At 40.2% G+C, this 19,608-nt stretch overlaps 1 protein-coding gene across 1 annotated transcript in view; it reads left to right on the top strand.

The window, feature by feature from the left end:
* Sdhaf3 (succinate dehydrogenase complex assembly factor 3) overlaps positions 1 to 19,352 on the top strand; it is a 52,194-nt gene extending 32,842 nt beyond the window's left edge. Inside the window, exon 2 of the mRNA XM_006986888.4 lies at positions 18,651 to 19,352. Coding sequence (XP_006986950.1) covers positions 18,651 to 18,854 — 204 coding nt within the window. The 3' untranslated portion in view covers positions 18,855 to 19,352. The remainder of the gene's footprint in view (positions 1 to 18,650) is intronic.
* The last annotated feature ends 256 nt before the right edge of the window (positions 19,353 to 19,608 follow it).

The following is a 19,608-nucleotide window of genomic DNA, read 5'->3' as shown; positions in this document are numbered from 1 at the left end:
ATTAATCTACTCTTTTTTTGTGTGTGTGGTTTTTCAAGACAGAGTTTCTCTGTGTAGTCCTGGCTATCCTGGATCTCACTCCGTAGCCCAGGCTGGCCTTGAAGTGACAGAGATCCGCCTGGCTCTGCCTCCCAAGTGCTGGGATTAAAGGCTCGCTCCACTGCTGCCGGCTTAATGTACTCTTAAAAAGCACAGTGTCAGTGTTCCTTTTAGGTAGCCTTTCTGAGCAGTGGCACTGGACTCAACTCCTTCAAGCCCTTTTAGAAATGTCGGCATGATATCAGATTGCAGAAACATGTAGGTGCATTCTACGCCCATACTCTAAGCCTCCTGGTCTGAGGCTTTTTGTCATTATTCTTGGTTGGCCTGGGGCTGGCTCCTAGCAGTTATCCCTTGCTGCAGGTAGCAGTGGCCTTTATATGCTTGACATGTTTCTCACAAAACTGCCCTGTGGCTCCCCTCAGCATTGGGAAAGTTCCAAGAAAGGAAGAGAAAGGCAGTCCTTTCCTGCTGCCCCCATGCAGTGACTGTACTGGTCAGAACAGACAACTCCAGTTCTTTGAGAGTGAGGTCTGTTGTATTTTCCCTGGTGCTTGGTGCCTGTGTCTGGACTTTGGGCCGAGGTCTTTGAAGTCCTCTGCTTCTCTGGGGAGCCTGGGACGGAGTGAGACTTAGAGCAGCACAACACTCAGGTCCAGAATCTGCTCTTTCTCTTGACTGAATGCTTGATTCGGTTAGCTTCTATGAGTTTCTAGAACTATGGGAAAGTGAATTTTGACAGCTTGTGGCCATCAGTTTATAGAATTATGGGAAAGTGAATTTACTTGTTGCTCTATGGAGAGAGCCCAGTGAAATCCTCCACCCTGCCATTTTTGCTGTTATCTAGTACTGAGGTTTTGTGTGGGCATGGTTGTCTTGATGATGTGCTATAAAGTTGGCTAATGGAAAAGCATCCAATGGAGAGTCATTGTAGGCAATTGTAAATATATTAGAGAGAAAAGGAGGGAGGCTTCTGGCTCTGAAATTAGGTGTTTGAATAGACATTTGAATTTGTAGGTTGTTGCTAGAGTTTTCCGCCTTGCCCACAGTCAGGACAAATCTTTGTCACCCGCCAGTCCCACAGCCGCTCAGACCCAACCAAGTAAAAACAGAGACTTATTTTGCTTACAAACTGCATGGCCGTGGCAGGCTTCCTGCTAACTGTCCTTATCTTGCTAACTGTGCTTTTATCTTAAATTGATCCATTTCCATACATCTATACCTTGCCATGTGGCTGGTGGCTTACTGGCGTCTTCACATGCTGCTGGTCATGGCGGCGGCTGCAGCGTCTCCTTCTGCCTTTCTGTCCTTTTATTTCTCCTCTCTGTTAGTCCCGCCTATCTTTCCTGCCTAGCCACGGCCGATCAGGTTTTATTTATTAACCAATCAGAGCAACTTGACATACAGACCATCCCCCAGCACAGCCAAGTGCAGACCATCTCAAACACCTGCACTCAGGCCCATGGTCCTAATCATCATCTATACGGACCTGCTGGGTAACGCCACAAAGAACCCAAGAAGGGCTCCCACAGGACATACAGAACATCCCACAGCAGTAGGTGGTCTCCTGGAGCAAATAATCAAGGCGTGGGGTGAACTGAGTGTTGGAAAACAAGAATAGTTGAGGTATATTAAGAAATTTGTGAAATAGTGACGCCTGCTGGTGTCAGGGCACTTCCAGAGGACTGTCCCAGTGCTTGTGTCTCAGAACAAGGAACTGAGCAGGGACAGGTTAAGAGGACGTATGTTTCTAAAGGAGGAGCAGGCCCCAGAAGAAAGAATTAGCAGCCAGGCAGCCCCACTGTACACAGGATTGGGTTTATGCCACATAGCTTGGGCTTTGGGGCTCATTTGTATAGTATGGGCTTTATCTTGCATGTATATATCTGTTACAAGTACGTGCAGCTTCATGTTTCATATGACTAATTACCATCTTAAATCCTCACTCAGGGCTGTGTATTTTGTGTTACTATATAACGAGCAATGGGCCACAGGCATCTTTAGACTCTGGAGGGCCTCTGTGCACTGCCTCCAGCCTGGTCTAGCCTCCTGTAAGTAAGGGATGGGGAGATGGTTCCAGCTTTCTGCCAACTGCATTTTGTTTTCATATACTAATTTTGTGGGAGTTTATAGCAGGCCCTCTGCATCTCACTTTCTGCCCTATTCTCCTACCTCAACAAGACCTTTTTTTTTTTTTAAAAGCAAAAAAGTATTTGTAATTTACTGTAGATTAACACATTAATTTCTGCTTGCTTTAAGCCTTCCTTTTTAATTTTCATCCTCTTCCCTCTTCTCTTCTCTTCTGATGATGTGAAAACACAAAAAGCCAGTTTTGGTGGCACATGTCTTTAATCCCAGCACTCAGGAGGCAGAGACAGGCAGATCTGAGCTTAAGGCCAACCTGGTCTACATAGACAGTTCCAGAAAAGCCGGGGCTACATAGAGAGACCCTGTCTCAAACAAACACAAAGAAAATGAAACAAAACCCCACAGCTCTTGCCTCAAAGAGACCAAGAGAGAGCTTTTTATGGAGCCAAATATGAGGTGACCATGGCCCCAAAACACAGCTATAGGTCACCCCCAATTTCATGTTCCAACATGATAGTAATTTCATGAAGTTTTTATAGTAAAAGAATGTCCTGGCTTTATTGTCAGCTTTATACAAGTTAGAGTCACCTGGGAAGAAAGTTCATCTGAGGCACTGGCCCGTGGCTCTGCCTGTCTTGGTGATGGTGTGGGAGGGCCCAGCCAGCCCCTTTCAGGCAGCACCATGCAGGTGGGCCTGGGCTCTACGAAAGGTGGCTGATGGTGAGACGGAGTGAGCCACAAGCCACATGCCTCCACGCTGTTGCTTTAGTTCCTGCCCTGGCTTCTGTGATGGCGAGTTATTTATTACTCGGAGGTGGTAAGATGGAAGAAACCCTTTCCTCCCCTAAACTGCTTTTGGTCAGACTGGTTTTTTTTTTGTTGTTGTTTTTAAACATTTTTTTTTTATTCTTTGAATATTTTGTACAACATGTTTTGATCATATTCACCCTTCCTCCCCCAGATCTTCCTAGATTCACTCCCACTTCCCTTCCCACCCAACTTTGTGTCCTCCCCCCATGTCAAGACCAATTTATGCTGCCCAAATAGTCTTGGAAGTGTGACTTTCCACTGGAAAGTGGTCACCATATTGGGTCCACTTTCAGAGGAAGCTGGCCTGTCAGTAGGTCCTCAGCTAGGGTAGAACCCTGTGTCCCATTCCCCTCTCCATGCAGGGATGTAGTCTGCTTTAGGTTTGCACAGATCTTGTGCCAGCTTCACAGCTGCTGAGTTCTTATGTGCAGCTGCCCAGCTGTGCCCCGAAGACAATGTTCCCATGGAGTCAGCCATCTCATGTGGCTCTTACACTCTTTGCTCCTGCACTGGTCTCTGAGCCTTTAGAGAGGTGGTTCTCAACCTGGGGGTCGAACAACCCTTTCATAGAGGTTGCTTAATACCATTGGAAAACACAGATATTTCCATCATGATTCATTACAGTAGCAAATCACAGTTATGAAGTAGCAACAAAAATAATTTTATGGTTGGGGTCAGCACAACATGAGGAACTGTATTAAAGGGTCACAGCATTGGGAAGGTTGAGTGTAAGATGAATTACTAAATGGTCTTATAAATAAAAAACCTAGAGCCAGATATTGGGCTTAAAACTGAGAGATCAGAGGAATAGGACAAACCACAGCCAACCTCATCTTACCAACCCTTACCCTCCAAAGAGACCTACTTTCTGTATACCCACACCTATATGCCTTTCTGTTCTGCATCTCATTTCCTCTCTCCACCCAGATACATCACTTCCTGTCTGTTTGTACAGACCTTCAGACCTCTATGGTTAGTGCTGGGATGCTTGACTCTGTTCCAGTGTGGCCTTGAATTCACAGAGATCTGGATGGATGTCTGCCTCACGAATGCTAGGATTAAAGGCATGTGCTACCATTGCCTAAGTTCTATGTTTAATATAGTGGCTGGCTTTTTCCTCTGATCCTCAGAGAAGCTTTATTAGGTTGCACAATTTTTTAGGGGACACAATATATCACTGCAGATAGAGCTACTGCTTTAGAGAAAGGAGTGTGTTATCTGTGTTCCATTTAGGTCAGGATGTTCTGAGTCTGGTTAGTGTTTTATCACAACAGAAAAGCAACCAAGAACACAGAAAAAGAAAGTAAGAAACATGACACCGTATATACACTGACATGTCAGATAGAGGGGTTGCAGCATGCGGGAAATGTCTGCTGTAGGCCTCAGCTGCTGACATACTCTGAGCTTGTGGGTTGGCAGAGCTAGGAGCCTGTTGAGTTAATCTACCCTAGTGGTAAGGGTTAGGTCAGACACAGGCGCTCACGCAGTGGCTGTGAAGTGGGATCTGCTGCATTCCGCCTTTCCCACTGTCACGATGCTCTCCTCAGCCCACCCTTGGGGAAGGGTCAGATTCAGTGCTGCTTCCTGGGATTCCAGTTTGTCCTCCCTCCCTGCCGCCTCCAGTCCTCCTTTTTTATCTTCCCTCCTTCTCTCCATCTTTCCTCTCTCCCGGGGCCTGGTGCTTCTGGGTGGTCTTCTGCACCCTCAGCTGAATTTGTAATTTCTTCAGGGAAGAGACCCAAGTGTTGTCTGTGAGACTCGACCTCACATTTGGTCTGCCTTAGAGGAAGGAATAATTAAAACAGTACTTTTTTTTTTTTTTGCTTAGGTTTTATTAGAGAACAATTAATTGTGGTAAGTAAATGAGAGGCGAGATGTTCTGGCACACGCCTTTAATCCCAGCACTCAGGAGGCAGAGGCAGGCAGATCTCTGTGAGTTCAAGGCCAGCCTTGTCTATATACTAAGCTACATAGTGAGACCCTGTCTAAAAAAAAAAAAAAAGAATCTGAAAACATATTATATGTAATATAGGATGCAAATGGATATATATACATATATATATATGTATATATATGTAGTAAAGAAATGGAAAAGAACCGAGTGTAATTATGTACTGCATGATGACATGTTAGTAGAGAACTACACATGTGACAGTGGTCCAATAAGATTATGTTACTAGTGATGTAGCTCTCTGAGTTTGTGTGAATACATCTGTGGTCTTTGAACAACATTGAAATCATCTAAGTGTTCTGTCGCTAAGAGTAGGGCCTGTATTCAACATGGCCTCTAGTTTCCCTCTCCATTGCTAAGTCCTGAGCCTTAGAAGAAGCTGCTCTTACCCGCTCTCTGACGCTTTCCTGTCACCTTCCCCTTCCCCCTTGATCACCACATCTCTCATTTAACCAGTGTGTCCAGGTTTGCAGACACTCTAAGGACAGGCAGTGAGGTGTAGTGTATCTAAACTTCCAAGCATGTTGCCAATTCCCATACTAGAGGCTTTCATTATTTGGAAATCTGAAAAATTCCACTATGTTTTAAAATACAATTTCAAAAATGTATTTTAAAAATGTAGCCCTCTTGGCAGTTTGAAAATATTTCATCTAGTGATGTGTAAATTATTATCTTTTTAAGTATCTGTACATAATTGATTAGAAAAAGAAAGTTATGATCAAAGTAGCTTAATTGCTCCCTAAGAGTATTTTACCCAAGTAACTTTCCTTTTTTAATTGTGAAAGGAGGACAGTGTATAGACTACTCATTGCAAAGAAAGATGTGGGAGGCATGCTTCCCAGCACGTTGCTTTAGAGAATGTTAGTGATTTGTATGACTACTAATGAAGTATAGTGATTTTAAGGAAACTCTGCTTAGATCTGAATATTCAATATTTAATAGTATTTAAAATATTCTTATGCTATTACGACTATTAGTATAAAATAGTACCTGTATATACTGTAGATTAAACTGTGTGAAATAGAGAAACTTCTATGGGATAAGCACCATGAGCTTTATGTACTCTAGCACTCTACTCATACTTCCTGCATGCTCTTGTCTTTACAGGACCTTGAAAATGAGGGAGTAGGAAGGGTGTGAGCTCGTGAGTCCTGGGGGGCTGCTCTTGGTGTGCTGGCAGCTTGTACTGCCATTGTACCATCACTGGAGGGATCTGTGTGAGACTTGGTGCCTGTTGTGGTTCTCATTTTGTAGCATAAAGTTTCTCTGGTCCTGCCAAGCTCCTGCAGTCATGTGGCCACTTATAAAATAATCACTCAGAAGCTTATATTAATTATAACTGCTTAGCCATTAGCTCAGGCTTACCACTGACTAGCTCTTACACTTAAACTCAGCCCATTACTATTAATCTATATGTTGCCACATGTCCTGTGGCTTTACATGTGTGTCATTACATGCTGCTCCCTGGACGGCAGGCAGGCGTCTCCTGACTCAGCCTTCCTCTTCCCATAATTCTCCTTGTCCATTTATTCTGCCTATACTTCCTGCCTGGCTACTGGCCAATCGGTATTTTATTAAACCAGTGTACAAAAGCATTCCTCAGCATCATTTTAATGGTTTAAAACTGCAGGTCTGCCATGATAAATTAGGCAATGTATGAAACAAGGAATACTTCTCAGTGCCAAAACTCTAAGTACTTCCTTTAAGAACAGGACCATTATCACCCCCTAGACAGAACAATCAAAGAAAAAGACAGCCAAATCAAAATGGAAGAAGGAACATCATTTTGACTTAAAGATGACATGATTTTTTAAAAAATTCACGGTGGCTTTATTGGTAATAACTGGAAGCAAGTTAAGCATTTAGCAGCCAATATGCGACTATATTAACACACCTTGGCACACTACTTGGTAATAAAAATAACTATTGATGCATACAGCAGTATGAGTAAAACAAAATCATTTTGTTTAGTGAAATAAGCCGTACAAAAGAGAGTATGTATTGTGTGGTTCTAACTATGAAGTTCTTCGACTGTAAAAAACTCTCAACACCCTACCAAAAATCTATTAGAACTAATCAACAAATTCAGTAGAGTCATAGGATACAAAATGAACATACAAAAACCAGACATTTCTAAGCACTAACAGCTGCCTGAAATTGAGCCCATTTAGTAGCAGCAAAGAATGAAAATTCTTGAAGATAAGCTAAGAAGATGAAGTAATTGTGTGCTGAAAAACAAAAGTATAATGAAAGAAATGGAAAGCAAAAATAAATAAAGGGATTTTACATTCATGGACTAGAAAAATTAATATAGTGAAAAATGTTCTTATTTCCCAAAGCTACACGCTGATCCCGCTTAAAACCCCAGTGATGGTGCTGGACATGTGGCTAAGTGGTTAGGAGCACTTTGCTCCTGTAGAGGACCCAGGTTCAATTCCAAGCACTGAATGGTGGCTCACAACCATTTGTAACTCTAGTTCCAAGGGATCTGATGCCTTCTTCTGACCTCTGAGGGTGCTAGGCACACATATAGTACACGTACAGGCAAAATACTCTTATACATAAATAAATCTAAGAAACCATTAAAACTGTAAATGACTTTCGACAGATATAGAAAAATAATCATAAAACTCATGGAATCACAATGGCCTGAGTAGCCAAAACCACTTTTGAAAAAGAACAAAGCCAAACACATAACAGTTTCAGATTTCAAAATACATTACAAAGATACAGTAATTAAAATAGTGTGTACTGCATAAAAACAGACCAGAGGAACAGAACCGAATCCAGAAATGAATCCACCATGCAGTTAATTTATCTTTTAGAGGCAATGAAGAAGAGGTTAGTCTTCAGCAACTGGTGTTGGGAAACACTGGGTATCTACATAGGAAAGAATAAAACTTGCTATCTTACACCGTTCAAAAAATACCAACTCAAAATTGGTTAAGGACTTGCAAGCTAGACTGGGCTCTGCAATAGACTAGGCTCTGCAATAGCCTGGGCACTTCAATAGACCAGGCACTGTAAAACTTTTAGAAGTAAAGGTAGTGAGAGCATTTGGCTATAACACTAAAAGTGTAGACAATAAATCTGAAATTGGGCAAGTGAAACAATAAAAAACCAAAAGCTTCTTTCTGAAGAGCAAAGAAAATAGTCATAAAATCGTAAGACTACCCAAGGAGTTGAAGAAAACATAGAAACTATCCCTCTCATAAAGGATTTATATTCAAAGTATGTAAGGAACCCCTATAATTCAGAATAAAAGCCAAATCACCCAATTAAAAAAAATAGGGCTAAGACTTGAATTGACATTTCTGTAAAGAAATACACAAGTGGCAGATGTAAGAGAAGAAGTTCAGCATCAGGATCATTAAGGAAATGTGAGCCCAGCCACAGTGAGAGCTCATTTTGTACCCGTTACGACAGGTATTATTAGGAAGGCATAGCAAATAGTGGTGAGAATGTGAAGTAATCAGAACATTGATTCCAAAGACAAAAATCAAAACACACAATTCCAAAGACAAAAAAGTATAGCCACTGTGGAAAATGGTGTAGCAGTGCCCCAAATTAAAAGCAAAATGCTGCACTATCCAGAAATCTCAGTTACGGACACTTATTCAGAACTGATGGCAAGTTCTTGAAAAGATGTTCACAGTCCTGTGTCCACTGCAGACTATTCAGAAGAGCCAAGGTGTAGTAACAATCATCAGGTGACTAGATAAGAAAATGCTTAGACTCTCACAGTATTCAGCATTCCAAAGAAGAATCTGCTATGAATAGCAACATAGTTGACTCAGGAGGAAGTGTGCTAAGTGAAAAAGACCAGGCACAGGTGACAGACACACTGCCTGAGCCTTTACATAAGGTGTCTAAAACAGTCAAACTCATAAAACTGGAACATAGAATGATGGTTGTCATGATGGAGTAAGGGGAAACAGTGTGGCTATGTACTGGAGATCTGCAGCTCATTATACCTAGAGTTAAAACTATATAGTACAATTAGGTCTCATGTGCTGTACACACACAAGAAAAAACCTAAGTCCTGTAGTCTAGCTGTTAAGAGGACTTTTGCAGCTAGATCCAAAGGTCCAGTTCAGCTGAGTAGAATGTGTAGCTATAACAATGTGTGCTCATTATGATGGTAACTGAGCACTTGTAGAAATTAATGTTCATGTTCTAATCAGAGGATTTTAAATTATATTTAAGAACATTTAATGTACTCCAAATTCTGCAAAGTTACTATATTTTAAAAGAATGGATAGAGCTCAGTGTGAAATGGCAGTTTTGTAACTACATGTATCTTCTGTAGCTGATTATATTGAAGCATGGTATCACATTTATGAGAAAGAAACTGGTGCTTTATAGGAGGGGCTTGATGTATTCCATTTGGCACATGCATTATCTATGGTCAGAAATTGACCACCATGGAAATCTGCTCAGTTTTCCTTTAATGCATGTAACACCTACACTTTTTTTTTATGATGAAGTTATTTACTAAAACCTAATGTATAACTCCACATGAATTTCCTAGAAATTTTACTATGCTGAATATATAGTTATATATAAATATAAGCAAATAGAATCATAACTACATACACAGAATGTGTTTTCTTTAGCTGATAATAAATTGTAGTTTATCATTATCTTGAGATACTGCATACATTGAATTTCTATTTTAATATATTCAACTCTTGTTTTTTTAATCTTTAAAATTATTGTTTTAAATGTATGAGTGCTTGCCTGCATGTATGTCTGTGTGCCCCATGTGCGTGCTGGGTTCCTGTGGAAGCCAGAAAAGGGTGTTGGATCTCCTGGAACTGGGGTTACAGACAGTTGTGAGTCACCACATGGGTGCTGGGAATCAAACCCACGTCCTCTGGAAGAGCAGCCAGTGCTCGTAACCAGCCCCTTGGTTTTTGTTTGAGACTAGGTCTGATGTAGTGCAGGTTAGCCTCAATCTTTCATCTCACCTCTCTTTCCCAAGTGCAGGGATTTCAAGCATGTGCTACCACCACACTCAGCTAAGGTACTGAATTCTTTGCTTTTTGATTTCCCATAGTCCTGAATGGTTTTGTTTGTACTGGAGGTTGACCTTGAATCCTTGTTCTCCCTGTCTCTCTCTTCCAAATGCTAGGAATATAGTCTGTGCCACTAGTCTAGCTTCAAGTCCTTTATTGAGGAGAGCCACCTCACTCTGGGTAATATACCTAGATGGTGGGTAATATACCCACCTCACTGGGTAATATACCTAGATGGTGGGTAATATACCCACCTCACTGGGTAATATACCTAGATGGTGGGTAATATACCCACCTCACTGGGTAATATACCTAGATGGTATTATATATATATATATATATATATATATATATATATATATATATATATTACCCAGTACAACGCAAAACAAAAACTAACCAGTGTGGGGTCAGTGAGAGGGTTCCGTAGGTAAAAAGCACTTGCCACACAAGCCTTGCAGCCTGGGTTTGATTCCTGGAACACATGTAAAGAGAATGAGAGACCTGACTCCACAAAGTTGTTCTCTGACTTCCACACATACACAGTGACACACATACCACCACACATACACCACACACACTAATAACAGAATAAATAAAAATGTTTTTACAAAGTTTTGAAGTTTAATATACACCAAATTAAAAACAGTAAATCCTTAAATTATGGATAAAAATAAAGATACAGAAAAATAGAATAAAATTACAAAAAAACTTGCTAAGTAAACTCTGAAATTTATAGTTATTTTAATTATTGCTGATGATTTTTTAAAGGTAAAATTACCCATAAATTCTCATTGTCTCTATTGAAATTTACTTTGGCACTGAGCAACAGTCCTTTAAATTATGTCGCTATTTTCTCTTAAAGACATTCCGCTAATAGCCTAGGATCTATGCTAGCTTTAAAAATATATTTTATTGATTCCTTGTAAATTTCATACAATGTATTTTGATCATATTTACCTCCCTTTCCTTCCTACCAACTTCACGTTTCTTTCTTTTTAAAAAATAACCCAGCAAGTCCAAATTTATTGTTCTTATACTTTTGTATGTGGGATCATCCAGCATGATCTATCTACCAGGACCATATCCTTAAAGAAAACTCCCTGCTTCTGAAGGATATGGATTTTTTTGTTAAAGGCCTTCTCTATATCTATTGAGATGATCATGTGATTTTTGTTCATTTTATGATTTATTATATTTGTTTGCATGTGTTGAAGCAATCCTAAATTTCTGAGATAAAGCCAATTTGATAACTGTGAATGATCTTTTTAATAGGTGCTTATATTTGGTTTGCAAGTATTTTGCTGAGAATTTTTGTATCTATGTTCATCATGGATCTATAGTTTTCTATTGTTTTGTGTTGTATGTATGTGTGTTTATCTAGTTTTGATATTAAAGTAATGCTGGCTTCATAGAAAGGGTTTGGGAGTGTTCCTTCTATTTTAAAATAATTGCAGAAATGTTGATTATAGATCTCCAAAAGTCTGGTAGAATTCTACTGTAAATGCATTTGGAGCTCGGCTGCTATTTTGTCTGTTTTTGTTTTTAGTTGGAAGAGTTTATGTATTTATGTATTTATTTATTGCTCTTCTATATCCTAGACCTATTTTAAGTTACTGATCTTATTATCTTAGTTATTATATCTGATTGTATTATATTTAATCACAGTTTAAACCTTGAAATCAGTAGCAAAAGAAACAGATGAAAGTGTTCAAACACATGGAGATTAAAAACATACTAGTGGATGATGGAGATGGAACGTGCTAGTGAAGAAATTAAGACAGAAATAAAAATTTCTTGGAATTAAATGAAAATATAACATACCAAAACTTCTGGGGTAGGAAAGCAGTCCAAAAAGAGAAAGTCGATAAAAAAAAAAATCAGAAAACACAAATAAAAAACTTAGTGATGAACTCAAGAGTTTTGAAAAGCAAGTAGATAAAAGCAACCCAAAAGCTACCACTCTGTCTGAATAGCGATTTCCTTTGCCATACAGAAGGTTTTCAGTTTTATGAGTATCCATTTATTAATTGTTGGTCTTAGTGTTCATTAATGGTGTTCTGTTCAGAAAGTCTTTTCCTGTGCCAATGCATTCAAGGCTATTCCCCACGTTCACTTCTGCTAGGTTCAGTGTACCTGGTTTTATGTTTGTGAGTGGTTGTAAGTTGGAGATAGCTTCTGGGTTACTGATGGAAGCTCATGTCTACGTCCCGTTAGCACTGGGATCCCTCTGGCCTAGAACCTTGCAGGGACTGTGCATGCTGCTCGTTTCTGTGAGCTCATATGTGCATTAGGCCTGTTGTGTCTGGAAGGCATTATTTCCTCGGTGGCTTCCATCACTTGCTCTTACAATCTTTCTGCATCCTCTTCTGCATTGCTCCCTGATCCCTGAGAGGAGGGGTTTGATGAAGACATCCCATTTAGGACTGAATGTCGTAAGGTCTCTTACTCTCTGTACATTGTCCACTTCTCTATATTAGTTTCCATCTCTTGCAGGAGGAGGTTTCTCAGATGCTAGCTGAGTGAGGCACTGATCTAGGGTATAGCAGAATATTGTTAGAAGTCATTTTATTGCTACCTTACTTTATCAGAACAATAGTACTTGGTTTTCCCTTAGGCCCATGACCTATTTAGTCCGAGGTTCTTGGCTACTGAGCAGTGTCAGGCATGGGTTACATCTCATAGAGTGGGCTTTAAATCCATAGTGGTTGGTTACTCCCACAACTTTGGTGCCACTGGTGCCCCAGTGTGTCTGCAGGCAGATCACCATTGTACATCAAAGGATCTGTAGCTGGCGTGGTATTTACCTTTCTTCTTTGGTAGCCTGCTGAATACCTTACAGTATCATAAACACTGTCCACAGGAGTGAAGGCTGTATGTAGGCACCAGTTTGACTTGTCCATGTTTAATGAGTTGTGTAGGTGTTTTCAGCAGCAGAGCTTTAACCTTCAGTTTGTGGAGAACAACCAATTGCCTGAGTTGTTTGGGAGTTTCCATGGAGCCCCTTTGGCTAGCAACTCAATTAGATGTAATCCATTTCTGGTGCTGGAGATTTCACTTGGTACTGAGAAATGGTCTAGTTGGAGCTTACCTCTCCTGTTATTTGCTTATTTCATTTAGATTTTTAAAAATATTTATATATTTTAAGAAACTTCCACTTTATTACATTCCATATGACTCCCCAAATGGACCTGTAGCTGTTCCTCCCCATATTTCCTCCCTTAACCTCCTCTTCTCTCCCCCAAATCCATTTAATCCTCCTGTTAGAGTCACCCTCATTGTGTCTCCATAACTATTCTGTTTTCCCTTCCTTGAGAGATCCTTCACTCCTCCCCAGTCCTTTGTCTCTAACCTCTGTGGGTATATGGATTGTGGAATGCCTATCAAAGTCTTCAAGCTAAACTTTCACATATAAGAGAATACACACCATGTTTGTCTTTTGGGGTCTGAGTTACCTCACTCAGGATAATCTTTTCTACTCCGTTCATTTAGCTGTGAATGTCATGTTTGTTTGTTAACACCTGAGTAATATTCCATTATGTAGATGTACCACATTTTCATATCCATTCATCTGTGTATGGACATTTGGCTGTTTCCAGTTTCTCCCAGTCCATTTTTAATTGGATCATTTGTTTCCTTGACTCTGCCTTTAAGGTCTTTGTATTCTGGCTATTAATTCTGTGTCAGCTGTGTAACTGGCAAAGGTTCTCTCTCATTCTGTGGTTTCTTCTTTACTAGACAGATGAGTTCCTTAGCTATACAGAGCTTTTCAATTTTGTGACTTCCTACTTGTCAGTTGTTGGCCTTAATTCCTCGGCAAATGGAGTCCAATTCAGAAAGCCCTTTCATACACCTAAATCTTGTAGAGTTGCCTGTGTTTTGCCTTGTGGTGCCTTGTAGCCTGAGTTTTCTACTAGTGTTTTTTTAGTGTTCCAGGTTTCAAATTGAGATCTTTGATCCACTTGGAGCTAATTTTTGTTCAGGGTGATAAATATGGGTGTAGTTTCATTCTGCATGAGTTTTTACCAACACCAATTTTGAAGATTTTTTTTTCTCTAGTGTATGCTTTTTTTGCCTCTTTGTCAAATATCAGATGATTGTAGTCATGAGTACTTGTGTTTGAGCCTTCTATTTTATTTCATTTATTTACTCATCTTTTTTTGTGCCAGTACCATATTGCTTTTATTACTATATCTCTGGAATAGATCTTGGTGTCTGGAATGATAATCCATCCAGTATTACTTTTTTTCACTCAGGTTTGGTTTTGCTATCTAGCGTTCCATATCAATTTTGTTTTTGTTTTTGTTTTTTCTTGCTGTTTTCTATTTCTGTGAAGAATATTGTAGGTATTTTGATTGGGATTACATTGAATCTGTAAATTGCTTTTGGTACGATCGTCATTTTCACAATATTCTACATGGGGAGGGGTCTTTCTATTTTCTAATGTCTTTCTTAGTCTCTTCAGAGATGGCCCTACTACTATCATGTGGTGGAGTGGGTGAGGGAGAGATGCCCCCCTTCTTGTCCCTGGCTGCCTGTGATAGACAAGGAAGATGCTCCCCCTTACCAGCCACAGCACTTGGGAAAGCAGGCCCTGCACCTTGCTTGGGCAGCACAGTAGAGCTGACCTGTTGTTGAGTGAGCTGGCACTGAGGGTGTGAGGGTGGGATAGCTGGCCCTGCCCCCCTTGTCTGCCACATGGTGGTAGGGGCAAGGTAAAGATGCCTTCTTCTGTCTTCTGCTGCCACCTGCCGGCAGGCCGGGGAGCTGACCCTCCCCTCTTACCAGCTGCAGCACTCAGGAAAGTGGGCCCTGCCCCTCACCTGGGCAGCACAGTAGAGCTGGACCTGGTGGTGTAGGTGTGGATGAGCTGGCCCTGATGGCATGAAAGCAGGACTGGTCCCTCCCTTTGCTCCATAATTTGAACTAGCTGCAGCAATGCTGGAGAGCTCACCCTGGTGGCAGGGTCAGGGGAGAGCTGGTGGCCTGACCAACCCTGCAACCAACCAGGCCTAGAACCAGGATTATGAGTTGATCCACCTCATCAATGATCTGCTTGAGCATGTGAGGGGGCAGGTCCTACAGATCCAAAGCTGCAGGGCAACAATGGGATGTCCCAGGAGGAGTCCCAGTGAGGGCCTGGTATCAGTGGTTTAGCAGAAACCAGAGACCTCAAGCCAGACCAGTGACTCTTTGCAGTGAACGTTTGCAAGTAAAGATAAATGGACAAAAGGGTTTACTGCATGACTCACTGTGTCACACTGCAGCTTCCACGGTGAGATTTTTCTTTTTCTTTTCTTCTAAATTTTATTTTATTTTTTTTTTGGGGGGGGTGGGGGAGTGGTTTGCCAGGGCAGAGGGTGGATCCAAAGGGACTGGGAGATGAATGGAATGCGAGATGCATGATGTGAAAGACACAAAGAATAAATTAAAAGAAAGTTTAAAAAGTATTGGTTGTAGTTTTTAACGTCTGATAAAATTCTGCTATAAATCCATCTGAACTTAGGGTTGTTTTTTTTTTTTTGTTTGTTTGTTTTAGTTGGAAGTGGTTTTGTTTCAGTCTCCTACTTTGTCATGGGTTTGGTTGTTGTTGATTTTTTTCTTGATTTAACATAGGTAGTTTGGATGAATCAAAAATTCTTCCATTCTTTTAGATTTTCTAATTTAATGAAGTACAGGTTTTAAAATTATTCCCTTATGTCTTTCTGCATGTCTTTGGTGTCTATTATAATGTTTCCTTGTTCATTTCTAATTCTGTTAATTTGAGTTGGTTGTCTTTTTCTTTTCATTTGTTGGGCCAAAGTTCTGTCTATCTTGTTTATCTTTTGCAAAGAACCAGCCCATAGATTTAGTTTTCAGTAACATTGTGGTCCATTCACACACAGGTATGAATAACATAATGAGATATTACAAAATTTATTGATGAAGTTGTGCCATTAGAGAAAGAGTTCTGGGGCTAGGGAGATGGCTCCACTGTTCTTCTAAAGGGTAGCCATCAATGATCTATAACCACAGTTTCGGGGAACCTGATGCCTTCCTCTGGGCTCCTCACACATCAGGCACACAGTGGCACACATGCTGGCCAGCCAACCATACACATAAAATAATAAGAATAAATATAAGGCATGTGTCATGATGTTTGGTAGCAGTAGTTTTTTAAAAAAGAAAAAGTAGCTATATAAAACAAAGCATACAGATAATCCATTTAGCACCATGGCTTTTTCAAATAACCAGGAAGATGAATTTTAAAAATTAGTCTTATGATTATATTTATAGATGAATTACATAGCATATTTTTCTTACATGTTTTATTTACCTTAAGAACAGTGTTGTAATTAAGCTTCTGGGAACCTCTGTGGATTTTATAAACAAGAGCATGCTGACTCATTGTCTCTGATGCACTGTATCTGATGCTATGGCATTTTCATTTGTACATGTCTAACGCCATGGACATAGAATTCACGATAGACAAATGGAAAGAGCATTTATGAACCATCTCTTCTCAAACATTCCCTTCGTATGCTGTTGACAAAGAACTTCCCACGCTCTTGCTCTTGTTTTCATCTTTTTCTCAGCTGTGAGTCTGAAATTGGGTAACTACACTGGACAGAGGGACTTGGGGCCCAGCTTCATGGCTGCCTGAAAAACACACTCAATGGTGATACTGGTGTTACATCCTGGCCTGTATTCTGTGAATCAGTGCAGTTTAGGGGGGAAGAAATGGTGTATGTTATCATCTCATGCTAGCACATGCTGTAAAAAGAAAGGATATTCTGTCAGGCAGCTCATCTCTATCCTGAGCATGCATGGCTAACATGTAGCCAGTGACTTCTAAAGTTTACTTGCAGATTGAGTATGCCCTTCAGTACCCCCTTTTTGCTCCCTGCTGTTTCCCCTTCTCTCTCTCACTTGCTGTGGGCATCCCAAATTGTCTTCTGATGTCTTGGTGACACTGCAGGTCACTCTCCAGATTCTTGTCTCACAGCACCAAATGTGATCTTCCTTTAGACAGAAAAATGGAAAATGTAGAATCTAAGTGGCTGCCTCCTCCTAAGTACTTGACTGCATAGACTTGAATCCTTTGTCAGAAACCAGTGAGCCATGGTTTATTTATGGACTGTCATCTCATTTCTATTGTTGTTATTGTGACATGTCTATTCTCAAGCCAATACCATGCTGTTTTATTTACTGTGATTTTGTAATGAGTTTGAAAATTGATGTCTTCCAATTTTTGCTCAGGTTTCTTTTGCCTATTCAAAGCCCCTTTCATGTGAGTTTAACCTTTTCTGTTTCCTTAAGTGTGCTCCTTAGAGTTCCCTCCCCCCCCTTTTTATTTAAAAAGAGATTAATCCATGTTGGTACAGAGAAGTTACCTGTAATAGCTGTATTTCTTTGCTTACCTTATTGCTGTTACTTCTTCACAGTTCATTGTTTGAATACACTTTCTCCTCTTGAAATAGAGTTAGGTTGTTTCTAGTGTTTTTCTTTAACCAGTGATGTCTCTGTGAACATTCTTGTGTGTGCTGTTTGTTCAGAGGACTGAAAGCTTCATCAGAATCCCTTTCAACCATGGGTGGGTTTCACCTGCCAGGGACACAAGCAGTATTAAGAGACATTATTGAATAGGGGGATGGGTGCTACTAGCATTTAGTAGTAGAGGCCAGAGATGTTCTAAACATTCAACAATATAAGACAAAAGCTGTCGTGCACAGCAAAAGAGTTAACCAAATTATCCAAAATCCCTAGTTGAGCCGAAATTGAGAAACCCTGTTTAGTAGAGTTGATGGCATTTATGCTATGTAGCATTTTATGAGGTGAATTTTGGTGAAGTGTGGAGAAAATACTGCTAATGTAAGGAGATGTATGGAATGAAAACCAAAGTTCCTTCAGTGATGTTGGCAATGTAATAGTTGTGAACAACTCAAATGTCTCATCCAGGTTGAACAGCAGCAGATTTTACCAGTTCCTTAACTTTGTGAACTGGGAAATGTCGGTGCATCCGCCTCCCTTTGGAGGAAGAGTCTGTTTTAAAAAAGATTGCAGATAGTGACACTAAAAGCAAAATTATACCATGAGACTTAAAGATATTATTATCCATGAAGATGAATGTTAAAAACTTAAAGTTTATTTAAAAGGTTTCTATTTGTTTAGTGCTTAAAATGTTTAGGTGAAAATAGAGGACTAGCCTTCTCCCTGGATTTTAAGGCCCACTTTTGAGCTTTTACAGCCTGTGGTCCCCTTTGAAAATCTGAAGAAATGTTATGGCTCCAGAAACATGTGTACTTAGGTATGCATGATGTTGTACATGGTCTTGGCTGATGGCAATGCATACTTTTTTTTTTTTTGAGGGGGGTTGTCTGTATTGTCCTGGCTGTCCTGGAACTCGCTCTTAGATCAGGCTGGCCTCAAACTCCCAGAGATCCACCTGCCTCTGCCTCCCAAGTGCTGGGATTAAAAACATGTGCCAAAAGGTAGCAATGCATGCTTCTACAGCAGACCCCTGCCATTGATTTGCAGATCAAGGACACTTCTAAATGTCTGTAAAAGCCTTTAGAAGGCTAAAAATAACATCTATTTGAAATCATGTCTGAAGACTAAAACCGTGACTTTGTATCTTTTTAATCAACTGCAGAAAATTTAGGGATGGAGCCCAGCTGGTAATTTGGGATGTAGAAACTTCAGCAGTCCATGACTCAGTGAGCCTTCATGTTTCAGTCTCTAACTCTTCTGCCTCTCTTTACTAGGCATATGCAGTGGTGTTACAGCAACAAGTTAAGGAGAGCAGACAGAGTTCAACAGGAGAAGCTTGCTTCGGCACCTCTCTCCCAGAAGAAAAACTCAATGACTTCCGTGATGAGCAAATCGGACAGTTGCAAGAGCTGATGCAAGAAGCTACTAAACCCAATCGGCAGTTTAATATCACTGAGTCTACAACACCAAAATTGTGATTCATAAATCTTAAGAATGCATGTAAAATTGATAACGTCTTACCTCTTCTATCATTGGCTCTTTAAATATATCCCTTCAGCTTTAATGGAATAGCCTCATTTTTGGACAGTAGGAATGATATATGGATCAAGATCACAAATGGCACACTGTGCCATCACTGGAATAACATATTTGCTGTATGGAATGTAATTTTGTGGAATTTAATTTTTGAACTAAAAGATGTAAAAAGGAACACACTTTGGAATTGCACTGAAAATTTCTTTTTTGTATATGAATTTGTTTTAAATTCTATTCCCATCAAGCATTAGCTCATGGTTTGTTTCTAGCTTCATCAGTTAGATAAATATAACATGATAGGGGTAGATGTGGAATTCCAGTAAGTTTCTTATTAGATGTATTGCCATTCTGAAAGTGCCACCATGTCTTCTGGCTATCACTCAGAACATCCTTTTTGAGTTACTCACAGTGAAATTTTTAATAAAAGCTTTAAGATTCAATTTTTGAGAATTTCAGTTATTGCCTAAAGGTTGGGGAGATGAACAGTATTATGTTGACTTACAAACCTGTGAAAACCTGCATGTAGACTAGGCAACCTATTGGATACTGGAGTGACAGAAGTTGGATCAGGGAGCTAGCTCAATTGGTAAAGTGTTTCTTGTGTGGAGATCTCTGGTACCCACGTGAAGAGCAGGCATAGTACTGCCCCTCTGTTATCCTAGCAATGAAAAGGCAGACAGGCCCATCCCTGTGGCT

This window comes from Peromyscus maniculatus, chromosome 3 (genome assembly GCF_049852395.1).
Source record: "Peromyscus maniculatus bairdii isolate BWxNUB_F1_BW_parent chromosome 3, HU_Pman_BW_mat_3.1, whole genome shotgun sequence".
Classification (NCBI taxonomy): Eukaryota; Metazoa; Chordata; class Mammalia; order Rodentia; family Cricetidae; genus Peromyscus; species Peromyscus maniculatus.
This window is presented reverse-complemented; position numbering and strand designations above follow the sequence as displayed.